Raw genomic sequence first — 15833 nt, 5'->3', positions numbered from 1 at the left:
CAACTCCCAGCCTACTTTCACTTATTCTAGAAGTATCACTGTAGTTCAAAGTCCCCAGTGGGGGCTCTTGCTTGGAGGGCCTGTAGTACAAATGATCAGAACTCTGAGCACAAACTTATCATTTTTTGTTTTCATTAAATGGCAATTTCACACAGAGGCCGGGGACCACTACTAGGCTGACACACCAGACACACAAGATATTTGCTGGTGATGATGCACTTTCCTGATAGCTAAATGAACAAGGCTTCCCCAGTCACCAAGCTTAGTTATGTTTGATAATAGCTTTGCTACATCTAGTTACACACACTCATGTGCTTTTCTAAAACATGGTGTATTGTGCATAATTTATCCAGAACACCAATCTTGCTGTAATATAATGATTCTCTAAGCAGTTCTCAGTGGTGGGGGAATAACAATGCTAGTGACCCCCTCTTGCAAATTTATCAAGTGGTCTCACAGAGATGTGAGAATATCCTGACCTGAAGCAGATGTTAGGCATGTTTGTCTTTCCTCTTCACTTTTAGTACTCGGGTAGAGCAGGTGGTAGGTGAAAATAGACTAGTACCTATTTATTGCCCTGGTCTAAAATGACAGGGCAAGGAATTTAGAGGCATTGCAAGAGGATGAGTTATTTCCAATGAATTTAGACCCCACTCCACAGGGAGACTCACTGGGATGGTGACCCAGTGAAGAGGCATCAGAGCTGGAGAAGACCTGTGGGAATGTCTAAGCTATGTTTTACAGATGGGGAAACTGAGGCCCAGGGAGGTAAAGGGCTGCTGACCCTTTTGGTTGTGACAAGTCCACAACTAAAGCCCAGAGCTCTGTTCTCTCCCCTCCAGACACATACCTCACCATCACACAAAGACTCTGTCCCCAGCAGACTGCATTTTCCTGGAGCGCCCCACTGTGCAGTATCCGTCTTTGAGTGTCCCAAATCCACAGGGCTTGTGGGCACCTGAGTGTAGGGAAGCAGATGCTTATCACTCACACAACTTTGTCATGATGGCATGAAGCTCAGGGCAATTGTCACAGAAACCAGTACTGGGAGCTCTCCTGACGCCTTCCTCCAGGGGCACCATGAGTGCCCTCTAAGACTGCTGTTTCCACCCCTAATCAGGAACAAATTGGTTTTTCCAGCAGACTGGATCACGCCCCATTGTCTGTGCTGGTTTTGCTGAAATGCTGGCTTGGGAAATAGTTACTGAGCATTTACAGAAGCCAAGCACTGGATCTACAAAGATGAACAGGACAGAAACGGATCCTTCCCTTGTATAAAACCATCTAGTGGAAGATGGAGAGAGAGAGAGAGAGAATATGAAAACAAAAACAGCACCACTCATCCAGACAGAACAAGGCTAATCGCTAATCTCCACCTATTTCCAAGACAGAAAATAAAAACAACACTGCACAATGCAACTCTGATGAAGACTAAAAATCTAAAAGTCAACACATCTTACTTTATTTTATCTCAATTGATCTCAACTCCCAAATGTCTGAGCTTCAAAAGGTAAGATTAGGTACCATTAAGCCAGCCGGGCTAGCATTGATTTAAAAACCCTCTTCCATGCTACAGGACTGAGGAGGTTGCAGACCCTTATTAATCTCCCTGTTATCAGCTAGATCGCAGCCTGCCAGGAGCCAGCAAGCCTGATTCCCAATTCTGGCCACATCCCTCCAGTCCTTTGGTTTCTGTGTATGAAGCCTGTATGTGATCATGAATCAGCCTGCCAGGAATACTTACTTAAACAGTGGGCTGGTCTTTCTTCAGGGAATCGGGGAAGGGAAAGTGGGCTTCATGTATAAATAAGGCGGAACTCCATGGATCTCAAATCAGACCATTGCTGGGAGCCAGACAATGCCCCATAACAATTTCTTCTCTTTGGCCATGAAGAGAAATATGTAAATGATCCCCCAATATAAGGGGTCTTTCTTAGCCTTCCTAAGGAACTAACTCTCCTTGTTTCCTAGCTTTTCCTCCTTTCTTTCCTTGGTTTTCTAAATGAGCATCTACTATCTGCCTGCAAGGAACTGGAAGCCCAATATGGCACACATCTGAAATGGTACTAGCTCTTGGTGAGCTACAGTCTAGTGGGCAGAAAGACCCCATGCAACAAATCAGCAGTGCCCAAGAGAAGGGTGGCACTCCAGAAGAATGTAAGATAGGGGTCTGACCTGGTGGTGTGGCAGGGTGTGGAGGTCCTTTTGGACCTAAATCATCCTTTCCTTTTGGCAGGATGATTTAGGCCCACTTGCCTCCTGGAGGGGTGTTGGCACACTCCATCTAAATCACCCACAAGATTGTTTCATTGGAGGATTCTTTTGTTGTATATTGAAAAATTTTCCAAAGAACAGTGATCAACCGATTCTGTAACTTGGTACCTTTTTGGAGGATTAACTCCAACAATAATTCCACTCTCCACAGAAGTTTTGCAAGGCGTGTTATGGCATTGCTACCATCAGAGTGGACAGGATCCTGGGAAAAGAGATAGCCTGGCCCATCTGTGCATGAACTTCATTCATTTTCTCACTCTACCTTCCTGGGTTTTGCTAGCTCAACTTTATTGACTTAATACTTGTCTTTAAATTGACTCACTTAAAAACTTAAATTAATCTATCACAAAGGCATCTTTATATCACGACCATAAATAGAATACCAATATCCCTTGCCCTAAATAGAAGGTAATAGCAAGAATAAATACAATTAAATTCTTGGCTGCCAGCCTACCCAGAGGCTCCTTTCTATCTGGAAGAGCAGATGGGTTTTAAAAGGCTCCCCTATACTCCTTCCATCTCCCCCAAAGGTCTCCCCACTCAATTCCTTAGCTTTGTAGAACTGATGGTGGAGTCTGGACAGGCCACCAGACCCACTCAGGAGCCCCCAGAAGTCTGGGGATCTGTTGTCGTGTGTGCCAACTGTGATGTGAGGCCATTTTCTGTGTGAATGATCACAGCCCAGCCGGCTCACGAGGATGTTTAATGACACAGCCAAGGAGTTCTTTGCTGCCCAGATTCTCTAGAAATTTCCATCAGGTGCTGCAAACCTGGGTCAAGGCTGTTTCTGGACACACTTCAGCCTCTTTAGACTCATTTAGTAAAAAAGTTCAACCCTTGGTTAAAATTTCTCCTTGTCTTATAAACTTCATGGCTCTAGTCTCATTTTGGAGGATAAAGTTAGGGAGCAGGTTAGTCCACATGGCTAAACCCCAGCATTTAGGAACACAGCCAGCTAAACCTCAAAAACATTCAGGAACTTTCTCTGTGTTTATGAAGCAGTTTCTTTCCCTAAGTCTGAGTTTGCCTGTCCATAAAAGGGGTTTCACACATTAAGAATAAATGTGAAAAAAAAAAAAAAAAAAAAAAAACAGATGTGGTGGCACATACCTGTAATCCCAGAAATTTAGGAGGCTAAGGAAGGAGGATCATTAAGTTCAAGGTCAGCCTCAGAAACTTAGCAAGACACTGTCTCAAAATAAAAAATAGAAAGGACTGGGGATGTGGCTCAGTGGTAAAGTGCCCCTGGGTTCAATCCCTAATACCTAAATAAATAAATGTGTGAAGTAATATCTGAAGAGCTCCTGAGGCACACATGGGAACCCCACAGGCTGTAATCAGAGTGATTATTCATTTTTCTGACATCCATTTGAGGGTCACTCGAGGACAACTCTGTGGTGGGCAATGGAGATACAAGGACAAGTTTTCCCTGGTGAAAAGGGCCAGGGTCACTGACCGGGGCAGGGGTGCTGCTGAAGGCAGGGAAAGCAATTACCGTCATGTGTCATCTGATAATGGGAATATGTCTTGAGAAAGGCATCACTGGGAGACTTTGTCATCATGTGAACATCAGCGCATACTCACAAACCTTGATGGTGTAGCCCGCAGATGCTGTATGTTCTAGTCTCTCGGTCCTAGGTTACAAACCTGTACAGCATGCTACTGTCCTGAATACTATAAGCATCTGTAACATAACGGTGTATATCTAAACATAGAAAAGGTATGCAAAAGATCTAGGTGATAAGAATTTTTCAGCTTCTACAGTAATCTTATGGGAACACCATGGGGTATACAGTATGGGGTTCAGGAAAACGTCATATGTGGTGCATGACTGCATTCCCGCCAGCAGGATGTGCATACATATTGCCTGGGATCTTGTTACAATGCAGATTCTGACTCTGCAGACCTTGTTCTGGGATAAGGCATGAGATCCAGCATGTCTACAAAACCACAGGACACCCATGCTGCTGGTCTGAGGACCACACTTTGAGTGAGAAACCTCTGTCCCAGTGGTCATCAAGGTGTGGCCCTCAAAAGGCCCAGCCATATTAGCATCACCTGGAACTTGTTCCAGATGCAACTTCTGGGGGCGATTCTGGTGCTCTTTCTAGCTTGAGAGCCATCTTAGGGACTTCATGCCTTTTGGAGTCCACATCCCCTTCTCATGCCTGCCCTCTTGCAGGAACTGTGCAGCTTGAACCTCAAAGGATCCCAGCTTTTCCCAGAATTAGCATCCCGAGATTCTCTTTTCAGGTTCAATCTTGAGCCCCAAATGGTTTTGAGGCTACCCTCTGTGGGTGACATGGAAAGGGACAGTGGGAAGGCAGACTTAGGGGTGGAGGGTCTGGTCAGCACTGGCCTGGGCCTCCCTGTCTCCTCCCCCTTCATTCTGTGCTTTTAGGCTTTTATGAGAACTCATGCTCCCTCAGCCCCACCAAATTTAAGCAGGCCGGCCAGCAATTACTCACAGAGTGACCACAAAAAAGTACATGTTTGTACTTTCCCCAGTCCTAAATCCCAGGTGATGGGTATTTGGGCCCTCTCCAGTAAGTGGATACAAACAACACAAAGTAATCGTGTTCTGTGTCTCTGTCACTCCCTCTTTGTCTCCCTCCATTCCCTCTCTACCATATTATTTTAAAAATTAAATAATACTCACATTGATGTTGCTTTGTTAAACCACAACTGTGCTCTCAAAATAAATCCACACATCTCGAGTGCCTGGCGGGCATTCTTCTGGCTGCTTTTTCATTTGTGTGTGTTTTTAAAAACTGTAGCAAAATACACATAACTTAAAATCTGCTATCTTGCACATTATGAAGTGTGTGGTCCTGTGGAGTTAAGTACATGCATGTTGTTGTGTGGCCATGGCCACTATTCATCTCCAGAACTCTCTTCGTCTTGCAAAACTGAAGCTTTATACCCATTTAACACTAGCTCCCCAGACCCTCTTTCCACCAGCCCTGGCAACCGTCATTCCGTTTTCTGTCTCTGTGAATTTGACTCCTCTAGGTACCTCATGCAACTGGAATGATATCTTATTTGTCCTTTGTGCCTGGCTTTTTTCACTTAGCATAATGTCCTCAAGGCTCATCCCCGCTATAGCTTGTGTCAGAATCTCCTTCGTTTTTAAGGCTGAATAATAATCCATTGTATCTATAGACCACATTTCGCTTACCCATTCATCTGTTAAAGGACACTTGGGTTGCTCCCACCTTTTGGTTATCGTGAGTGATGCTGCTGTTGGAATCTCTGTTTTCAATTATTTTTGGATATATATACCCAGAGGTAGGATTGCTGGGTTAAATGGTATATCAATATTACACAGTTTTTAAAGGAACTATTTTCCCGAGTAGGACCATTTTATATTCCCATTATTTGTGTTTTATTGAATTCTCAGAGCACTGAGTTGGATACTATTAATCCATCACGCAGATTAGGAAACTGAGGTTCAGAAAGGTGAGACACACAAGGAGATTAGAGCTGTGATCTTCCAATAGGAGCTCCCAGCTGCTCCCGAGGTGAGGTCCAATGTCCTGAATCATGAGCAGTGAGTAGGTTTCTAGGGAGAACTTAGTCCTCAGAGATGGAAGTCAGGCCTCAGGATGGCAGTGGGAAAGGCATGTGTGAAGACCTGACTCATTCTGACACTGCTGGGGGTCAGAGCTGGGGTGGGCAGCACTGGTAGTCTGAGGGAGGGGCTGTGGGGACTGAGCTGGGTCCATTACCAAGGCTGGTCATCATGGGTCCTTCTTTGGGAAGCTGTCTGCACACCCAGGCCCGGACAGAGCACGGTGGTAGCTTCTCTCTTGCCCTTCTCTTTGCCTTCTCTTGGCAACTAAACGTTTTGATTAGGGCACAGTTTGAGCATCATCCAGAATCCATTTAAAGTCAAGTCACTAAATTCGGGGAACCTCAGAGGTGCAGTAGGAGCAGTTCCTTTTCTGCTTATAGGAATTAGCCAACAGAAGTCACTGCCCTATCCATTTACCAGCTCATTTTCTCTAGACATCTTTCGCCTCCCACCTTCATTATTTAGGTATGCGGCATTTACCAAGAAAGAAGGTGTGAATTACACTGGGTATCACTCTTCTGAGTGCAGCCAATGTTCTCATTCTAGAAATCAGAGATGAGGAAACCTAACAGCGAGCACTTGTGCTTCACCGGCAGAGTCCAGGTGCGTCTGCCCTTTCCTCCCCATCGTGGCTGCCATTGGGTTGGGAGGCCATCTCTCCTCTGTGTGAGGCTTCTCTATAGTTTCTAACGTTCCTAGCATCCTTTTACAAACTCTGTGTGGTACAGAGAATGGAACAGAATATAGGGAGTCCAGAGGGGTATCCAAAACCCTTCAGTACAAAAAGCAGTTAAGAGCAGTACGCCCTGGGCTGGCAAATCTGGTTGGAATCCCAACTCCTCCTTTATTAGCTGTGTGACCTTAGCAAGTCCTGGACCTCTCTGAGCTTCCATTTCCTAGTCTGCAAGTGGGCAAACAGTGTGGGCGGCAGGATTAAGTGAGATGACTGGCGTGAGCTCTCAGCAGAATGTTGTCAGACTGTAGGAAATGGGACCCCCTGGATGAAGCCCATCCCCCACCCATGGGACTTCCTTCCTTTCTTCTTTCCTCACCAGGCTCCGCTGGCCTGGAGAAGCGGACAGCACCAGCCCTTCTGTTTTTCCCCAGAAAAATATTCCTCCAGGCCTTAATCATGTGTGTTGTTTTTCTCTTCTCTCAATGTGTGTCTTTCTCTCTGGTAATAAGATGGTCAAACAAATGCCACGCTCCAGAGCCACTCTGATGAGACTTGCTGGAGGCAAGGAGGTGGCTGGAGGAGAGGCAGGGGCAGAGTGGTGTCGCCCCCCCCCCCCCATTCCACATTAAGGTGTTTCAGAGCTGGCATCTCCAAATTGTATTGATCTTTCCAGCTGCCATATCCCATTACAGCCTGGCATACTGTCCCTGAACTTCTCCTTCAGCTCTTCTGCATCCCAGGTTCCTCTCTCCCAAGGACCACTGCATTTCCAAGGTTTATTTTTTGGAAATATGAGCACTTATATTTTCCCTAGTGCATGTCACTTAATATATCATTTTTGGATAGTTCTCTTTGTTCTCCGGAGCCTTGGTTCAAATCCTAGTCCTGACCTTATTAGCTACTGTAATTTTGGCCAAGTTATTTAACTGCTCTGTGCCTCAGTTTCCTCATCTGCATAATAGAGATAATAACCTCACTGGATTATTGGGAGGATTACAGGTACAAATATGGCTGGTGTGCTTAGAATATCATTAGGCATGTAGCAGACACAAAAATAACTTGTAATTCTCGCCTGGCATCAGCCTCCCTAGCAGAGAACTGTGAAGAGTGTGGCTGTGTCTCCCAAAGTGACCCCTCAGTGGATCCTGTATACCCAGATCTCAGACTATTAGATTTCAACAACCAGTAGCATTTCCAAAATCTTGGGACTGGGAGTCATGGGTTACCAACCTCTTCAGCCAAATATGATAGATTAAAAGAAAGGTCATCATAGTATCCAAAAGGAAAGAAAGAACAATGTCTCAGAATATAACAGTTCTTCTCTGCAATGACAGCAAGCAACTATGGTCTTGACTACATTGTGCCTTTTCTTCTTTCTTTCTCTTTTCCTTTGGATCGCCACCTGTCTGCACATCAGCATTTGGGAGCCACTGACCTGGGGATCGGTTCAGCCACCAACTGAAAGGCTTCAGAAGGTGGAATTGCGGCCCTGATCCGTTAAGAAAGGACTAGGAAACAGAGCCGAGTCCTTCTGGGTTCCTCCAATCACAAGAAAGTGCTGGGGAAACCCCTTGACAGAGAGGAATGTCACTGTTGCTGAGCAGTTCTGGAATAGCAGTGCACACCCACACAGCAAGGCGGGACCCTGGATTCCCAGGGGAAGGAATCAGGCCCCTAGTGCTCTCAAGTTTGTCGGGAGGAGCCACACCTGCCAATGTGTCCACTCCTGTGGTGTCAGGGCTGCTGTTTTCTCTGGTTGGAGTCCTTCTCCCAGCACCACCATGAAGTCAGTGACTGCTGAAGCTGAGAAAACGCTGGGACAAACAGGTCCTGTCAGGACACCCGGCCGCTTCCTAGCTGGGTGAGGAATTACAGGCGACCGGGGAGAATTTAAAACCAGCCCAGCTGCCACCCAGGAGAGTGACTAATCTCAGCACTTAAGGACAAGCCTCAGCACCAGAGAGACAGCAAGCAAGCCCTGGACTGGCAGTCATCAGCCACAGGGGACCGTGCCTCACCCTGGTATGTCTCTCTGGAGGGACCTGTCCCCACTCCCTGGCAGGAGACAGCCACCTGACTCACCCGGCTGGCGGCGTTCATGTCCGGTGCATCCTGCCATTTGTCTGCGTAACTCATTTTTGTTTGAGGCAGCTGAGAGATCTGATCCTGCCAGGCTTATCTAGGATCCACACGGCTGCCCCAAGTCTTGACCCCCTCATCACGATTCTCTGGTTTGACCAGTGTTTTAAAATAAAAACCCCACTTTGAAGTGTTTAATAAAGAGCATCTCGTCTCGGAGATGACATATGTCCACTGCACCGCACTCTTTACCATGTCTCCATTTCCAGCCTCCTTCCTGGGGGCCCAGCCCAGAAACAGCTGGCCCCAAATTCTGGTTTGCTCTAATGTTGGTATGGAAGCCCCTAAGATGATAAAGGCAGAGCTGGCACTTGCTCTCCTGGCAGAAGGAGAGGCCAGCAACGGTGGCACGCCGGAGAGTGGCAGGGCCTGAAAGTTTTCTCTGGACAGCAAATGGCTGAGCAGAAGCTTGGAATCCGGGTTTCACATCTTTGCCTTTTTATCTGAACTGGCAGTAGGCAAACACACCACTGGATGCTCCCCTTTCTCAAAGTAAAAAGGGGTTTTCCTGTCCATTGGCCTGCCCCCCAGCATTCCAAGACAGTGAACATTGCTGCAGCGAGATGGGTCTCATCTTGGACCCATGGGAAAAGCAGTGGCTTTCTGACCAAGTGGGGGCTGTTTGACTGTTAGTTGAATAATACGAATCTTTAGGAGCTGAGAGGCTGACTGGTTATTTTTTCTATACCCTAAGCCCTAGTTTGTTCATTCAAAAAATATGTTCTGTTCATTGTCTAAACCATACTTATCACCAGGGGATGGGGATTAGGGATGAATAACTGTGGATTCCATATCCATAGGATGCTGGCATGATTTGATGCTAAGGGTGCACATAGGAGGGGTAATCAACTGTCCGAGGAAAGGATGGACTGGGAATGCTCTGCAGAGGAGGTGGTGGTAGACCTTAGTCTTGAAGGAGGAGTCAGTGTGGATAGTGTGGGTTGGGGCGGGGATGGCAGAAAAAATAGTGTGCAAGGAAGGTATTTCAGAAAGGAGAATGAGCATGTGCAAAGGCACAGAGGTATGCAGTCATGGTATTACCTGGAGAAAGGCACCTACTACTGAATGTGTAGAGCCCAGGGAGGCTAAAAGGAGAGCAGAGTGCTAGGTTATGGCTTTGTATGCCTGCTAACAGCAACGAGAGCCTCTCTAGAATTCTACTCTCTCTGAAAAGTATTCATAACTTGCAATTTACAACATTTTCAATTTGTAAAACCTAAACAAGTTTAAAACCTAGCAACCCTGCTTTACAGGGGAAAGAGGCCCTGAGTGCTGAATTGGTTTCTAAGATGGGTATCTATTTACAATTTAAATTTGATGCTAGGAACAGTTGGCAACAAAGACTTGGAGCAAGTGAGTTAAAACCAGACCTTCTTTCTCTCCTATTTTATCCTCCAATCATGTTTGTATTGGAGTGAAGTCTACCAAAATATGGGAGAAAAAAAAATGGGCTTCAAAAAAATTGAATTACCTTGAGCAGACATGTCTTCTCCTTGCAGAGGGCCCCGCTGCAACTGCTCAAGGTCATACTCTTTCTTATCCATCAGGACTCACCCACTAAGTGGTGCACCTCACCTCACTCTCATCTGATGGCAGCAGTTGCCACTTGCTCATAGATGTAGTCACAGCTGATGATCAGAGCTAGTCCCTCTGATCTAGTACAGGACTTGACATGCACTAGGAACCCTGGCTACTAGATGGCATCAAATTTGACGGGTCAGATTCCTTTGTAACAGATGGGTGCCAGAGAGGAATCAGTTGTTAAAGATCTTCACTACCACCCATGCTCCAGGTGTCCAATCACATGGCATGTAGGGGTGTGAAGGCCTGTTCAACTGAAATCAGAATCAGGTTTGAAATGGAATGGGAGATTTCCCTCCTCCACAAGATTCTGCCTCCAGAATCCTGAACTCCTGCAGAACTCCAAGGTTCTGCCTGTGAGTCTGAGATACACAGGCCCACGGCAGGTGGCCTTGAATGGCAGGATGGGGTAAATGTCATTCTGTCCTCTAACAAGGTGCTGAATTTGGTTGAACCAGATGGACATCTTGGGATGACCAGCCCTGAGTTCTTGTTCAAGTCTCCTTTTTCATCCTCCCTCTTCCTAAGTTACTTAGGGGGGAATTATTAATGCCAGCCCTGCCTTTTAGGAAAACTCTGGGCCTTTGCAAGAATCCCTGGGAGGGAGTTAAGAATCCCAGGGGAAAAAATGATTCAGAGGACCCAGCAGTCTAGTATGATGGTCAAGGGGATGGGCTTTGATCTCTACTGAGCTAGGGGCAAGCATTTGATTTATCATAAAATAAAAAGAGGTGAAACAATCTCTCTGAGTCTCTGTTTCCTTATTGATAAACTGGGGATAGAAACAGTACTTAGTTTAAAGGGGTTTGGAGAGGATTCAGTTAATTAGCATTTCAAAGTAATTAGCACAGTGCCAGGCACACTGAGTTCAACAAATGGTAGTTTTTGGTGTCACTTGTTACTGGCCATTGCCTAAAGGATAAAACATGTTAGTGTCTATGAAGCACTTGGAATAGCTCTTGGCTCACAGCAAGCACTCAATTTGTGCTAACCATCATTATCACCTTCATCATTGTATGATTGCTATTATTATTATTATTAGCTACTCATTTCTTCTTTAACCAGAGTATTGAAACTCTTTTATGAATTACACTATGGAAACTAGTGCATTGGGTTACAAAAGAAGAGACCTGTACAGACCTGCTTTGCAATCAGGGTGAGATCTTGGATAAGTGATATTACAGTTCAGGGTCAAGTTAACCCTAACTGATAATAAGAGGGGAGGTTTCCTTGAGAGGAATCCTTCCTAGCCTAGGGAACTTTGAGTCTCAGCCTCGCTTCAGGAGGCTGTGTGTGCCCAACACAGTACCAGATTCCGGGAAGATATTTACCCAACATTGAATGCCTTCTGTGTGCCAGTTCTGGGGATACCACAGTAACACAATGACACCTACTCATGAAGGTTAAACTCAAGACAAAAGCCCAGGGGACAACCAGAAGGACAGTTCAGCTTACAACTTGATCCAACTGATTCTAAAACTTGGGATCCTGCATGTGTTGATCAGGGGCTATTTCACCAAAGCCCCACCCAATTTCTGAATAAGAACTTGAATTTGCTTCCTGGCGCCCTAGCAGAACTCTCTGGGTGCTTTGCAGAGAACCTGTCTTTCTACACTTCCCTTTCTCATTCATCTCAGCTGTATAACAGTAAGAAAATCAGAAGAGGAACTTTCAAAATAATCACTTAGGAAAAGAGATGTATCTCTCAGAAAAAGCTGCTCAAAGAAAGCCTTGCCCCTTGCCACACTGCATATGATTCCTTGGGCAGAACAGGACCTCTAGGGGCACCACATCAAAAGCCTCATTTTATAAGACAGGGAATCAAAAGCTTCAAAAAAAAAAAAGTGGATCTCAGTTTTATTCCTCCAGACAATACATACATAATTTGCTTTCTTCTTTCACTTTTCATTCCTTAGTCTTTGGAAATTTTACCCCAAATCTGGTTCCTTCTGTATTCCCTTCCTGCCTAATGGATCACAAGATTCCACTGTCCATTGTCTTCCCGAAACAGCCATTTATTTATTTATTTACTTATACTGGGAATTGAACCAATGGGTGCTCTACCACAGAGCTACATCCCCAGCCATCTCTTACGGAACCATAGTTTCCTTCTAGGGACTGACACTGGCAGGTAATTTGTAATGCTTCTAGCACAGATAAAGAGCAAGTTGGGGAAAGGTGGGCAGGGTTGATGCAACCACATTACAGACTTGAGTAGGATCCAAGGTCTCCTGGAAAGGCATATGGTGAAGAAGATAGAGCCCTGTGACACCCCTCAGTGGCCTCTGAGCCAGAGCACTTACTGGCACTGAGCCCCATTATTCAAAGTTAGGGTGATTCCAAGGATTAATTAAGTGGCTGTGTGCTAAACTGTATTGTAAACAGACAGAAGATGCTGGTGGATTCTCTCTCATCCACTGTCTCAAATCTTTCCTCTCCCAACCATGGAGAATCCCAGATAGGTCTTTTTCCCTCTGAATTAAACATAGGTATGACCATTTGTGGGTGGGACTTGTGTGTTGGTTCCAATCACATGACCTGTATAGTACTGGCCCAAGGCATTAGAGTAGGAGAGGGTGGTGTCTCAGCCCTGGGTGATGACTGGCCAAGCCAAGAGTAAGCCTGTAGACTAGAGGCACCAGAGGGAAGGAAGATGCCAAAATTGACCTCCTTGGCAATTTTTTCCTAGGATCATACCAGGCAGGGGTAAGATAAAAAGAAGTAGGGACCATCACATGAAACAAGTCCCAGGGGACACATTCATAGCAGAAGAGCCCTGGGTTTTAAAATATATACTTTATATGCAAATGCCTTTCTTAGCTCAGGCCTTGGGGTTCATTCTTCCATACCCTACTAGAACAACTTGATGTGGAAATGGAGGCTTCACAATACATTTGGCAGGAAAGTGCAACTTAGGTGCAAAGTGATCTCTTGATGCATTTAAAAAATTAAAAGTCCTGGCATGTAGAAAGTATTGCGTAAAAGTTCAGTGAATGGATAAGCAAGGGACGCCTGCATAAAAGTGGTACTTTCTATGTTTTCATAGCAGAACAATGGGAAGCTGCTGGTCTTTTCGTCTCACATGCTCAAATGTCAGGAGGAGATCTATGCCAGGTAAAGCCCACATCTCAGGCAGAGGCCAGGAAGCCGAGAGAAAGGACCTCCTTTCTACATCTTCTATGAGCTGGATCTTGACCAATTTCCTTTTGGGACCACGTTTTTGAGGTGAAAACTTGGGAAAAGTAACTTGTTTCTGTCTTCTTGTGGGAGCTGGTGGCATATACAGTATTAACTGAACAACATTTGTGAAAGTTTTCAAAGCTCTTGGGGAAACCCAGAATGGAGAGGAGAAAGAGCCAGACAGAAGGGTTCCTGAGGCACAATGGAATCCACAGAAGGAATTGTGAGGTTGCAGGGATAGATGGGCAGAGGCAGGGAGAAAAGAGAGAGGCAAGTGGCGCCAGCCCCCAGGTTAGGGTCCTTGGGGGCCTTCGCATCTTGGCGTCAAGAAGGCATATCCTTTTTGAGGTGCCTGACAGCGTGGCAGGCCCTCAATTCGTGTTGATAATGAATGAGATATCAAATGGGACAAAGGAGGGGAGCACGCGGTGCGGGACGCGATACGGCGCCTATCTAGGCACTAATCCCACAGAGGAAGGGGCAGACCACCTTCCCAGAGATTACACTTTCTCCCTGTCATGTTGCCTCAAAACCTGGCTGGTTCCTCTCCTGTCCACCTCCCTTTGGAGGATCGAGAGGCTGCGGGGTGGGGCGCGACTCTCAGGCTTTGGGACACACCAGGTGCAGGTGCGTCCCGCGCTGCAAGTGCGCACTCCAGGAAGTCTCTAGCCAAGAGAAGCTGGGGGTCCCCACCTCTGAAGACAACGGGAGAGCCCAGAACAAGCCTGCGCTCCTGGGGGCCCTGAAGCCCACCGGGCGGCAGTACAGACTTTGCTGAAACGTCTGTCTCTGCGCTGCGAGCGCACGGCAACCCCAGGTCGCTGGGGGCTTCTTTGGGGTTGGCAGGCTGAGCTTCTAAAACCAGGCCTGGGTGGGGGTCTCATTCCAGCCCACACACCCCATCTCCAGCGATGCCAAACCCGACGCCCGGATCCAGGGGAGCGGGAGGTGTGTGTGTGTGTGTGTGTGTGTGTGTGTGTGTCCGTGTGTTCAGGGAACATTCCCCTTCCCGGGAGTGGGTGCAGGGCCCCGCCCTCTGCTCTGGCCCGGGGATCCCCTCCCCCCGGCTCAGACATCCCCGCGCGCCCCCTGCCCACTTTGCCAAGGCGAGAAAACGGCCGAGCTGGAGACAAAGAAACTCCTGCCTCCCTCTACTCTCAGCCCCTACACCCGCCTGAGACACTCCCCGGCGCCCTCCCTCGACCCGGGCGACACTGCGCGCGGACACGCCGCGAAGGGGGCAGGGTGGGCGATCTGCTTCCCCAGGCGGGGAAGCTGGGGGCTGCCCGTGCATCCCGCCTGGGGACACCCCATGGCAGCCGCGCCCGCACCATCCGCTCCCCAAACCGTCCCGGGTCCCTGACAACACCAGCTCGGCCAAAACCGACCCCCGCCTCTCCAACTGAGGGACAGGGGGGCGCGGCGCACACAAAGCGGGATGTGGTGGGGGGCGAAAAGCACGGGGGGAATAGAGATCCCGCCAGGGCTCGTGGCACTGCCCGGGCGAAGCAATTTACCCGATTTCTTCTTCGATCTCGGAGATGTCTGCGAAGATGAGGAAGACCACGAGCAGGGTGAGCGCGGCCAGCATCCAGCTCCGGAACTGCAGCTGCATGGTGGGTTTACGCCCGCCGGGACCCACGCGGGCCGGCGCGATTCGCAGAGGCTGGAGGGCTCAGCGGCGGGCGCCAGAGCCTCCGCGCGCAACGCGCAGCGGGGCAGACACCCTGCGCTCAGGGCGAGTCCGGGCCGGCAGCGGCGGCGGCGGCGGCAGCGGCAGCGACAGACAGGGGTTGCTCAGGCGAGGCGAGCCCGCTCGCTCTCTCTCGGCGGCTGCCTGCCCCTCCCCTCCCCACCCCTCCCCTCCCTTTCCCCGCCCCGCGCCCCGCTCCGCGCGCAGTTTGACAGCTTTGCTCAGCGCCCCTGCTCTCCTCCTCCCACCAACTCCAACGTCCAGCCGCCTGCCTTTGCTTCTCCCCCCTGGCTTCTTTCAGCTCCCGAGGGCGCGAGGATATGGCCAGAGCATGCCACTCCTGGCCTAGGAAGGCTTGGCTGGGGGCACCGAGTGTGACCGGGTACCGAGCGGAGCTCTGGGAAGAGCGCGCACCTCCCGGCGCACACTGCCGGCTGGCAAACGCCCTCCCTCGCCCGCTCTTTGTCCAACACCCTCGCTTCCTCTCAAAGTTTTCCCGACACAAAGACCAACACCTGGGGACAGAACCCTGAGCGCAGCGAGGAGGCGGTTTCAACCAGGCAGATATTTCAGCAGTTGACGAATTAGGAGGAGAGGCGGAAGAAGGGAAGGGAGAAGAAATGTCTAAGACAGGCCAACTTCAACGAGATGCAGATTGCAGTCTGTGGGCGTAGCGCTTAGTCTGCGAAAAGCCACCTCCTTTAGGCAGTCCTCTT

At 48.2% G+C, this 15833-nt stretch overlaps 1 protein-coding gene across 2 annotated transcripts in view; it reads right to left on the bottom strand.

Annotated features, from left to right (window-relative positions):
* Window positions 1-15039, bottom strand: part of St8sia2 (ST8 alpha-N-acetyl-neuraminide alpha-2,8-sialyltransferase 2) — a 66336-nt gene extending 51297 nt beyond the window's left edge. For both annotated transcript variants that reach the window (XM_027922074.2, XM_027922080.2), the window contains exon 1: window positions 14942-15039. In XM_027922074.2, the coding sequence (XP_027777875.1) occupies window positions 14942-15039 (98 nt within the window). The remainder of the gene's footprint in view (window positions 1-14941) is intronic.
* Between the last annotated feature and the right edge of the window lie 794 nt (window positions 15040-15833).

This window comes from Marmota flaviventris, chromosome 2 (assembly GCF_047511675.1).
Source record: "Marmota flaviventris isolate mMarFla1 chromosome 2, mMarFla1.hap1, whole genome shotgun sequence".
Lineage (NCBI taxonomy): Eukaryota > Metazoa > Chordata > Mammalia > Rodentia > Sciuridae > Marmota > Marmota flaviventris.
This window is presented reverse-complemented; position numbering and strand designations above follow the sequence as displayed.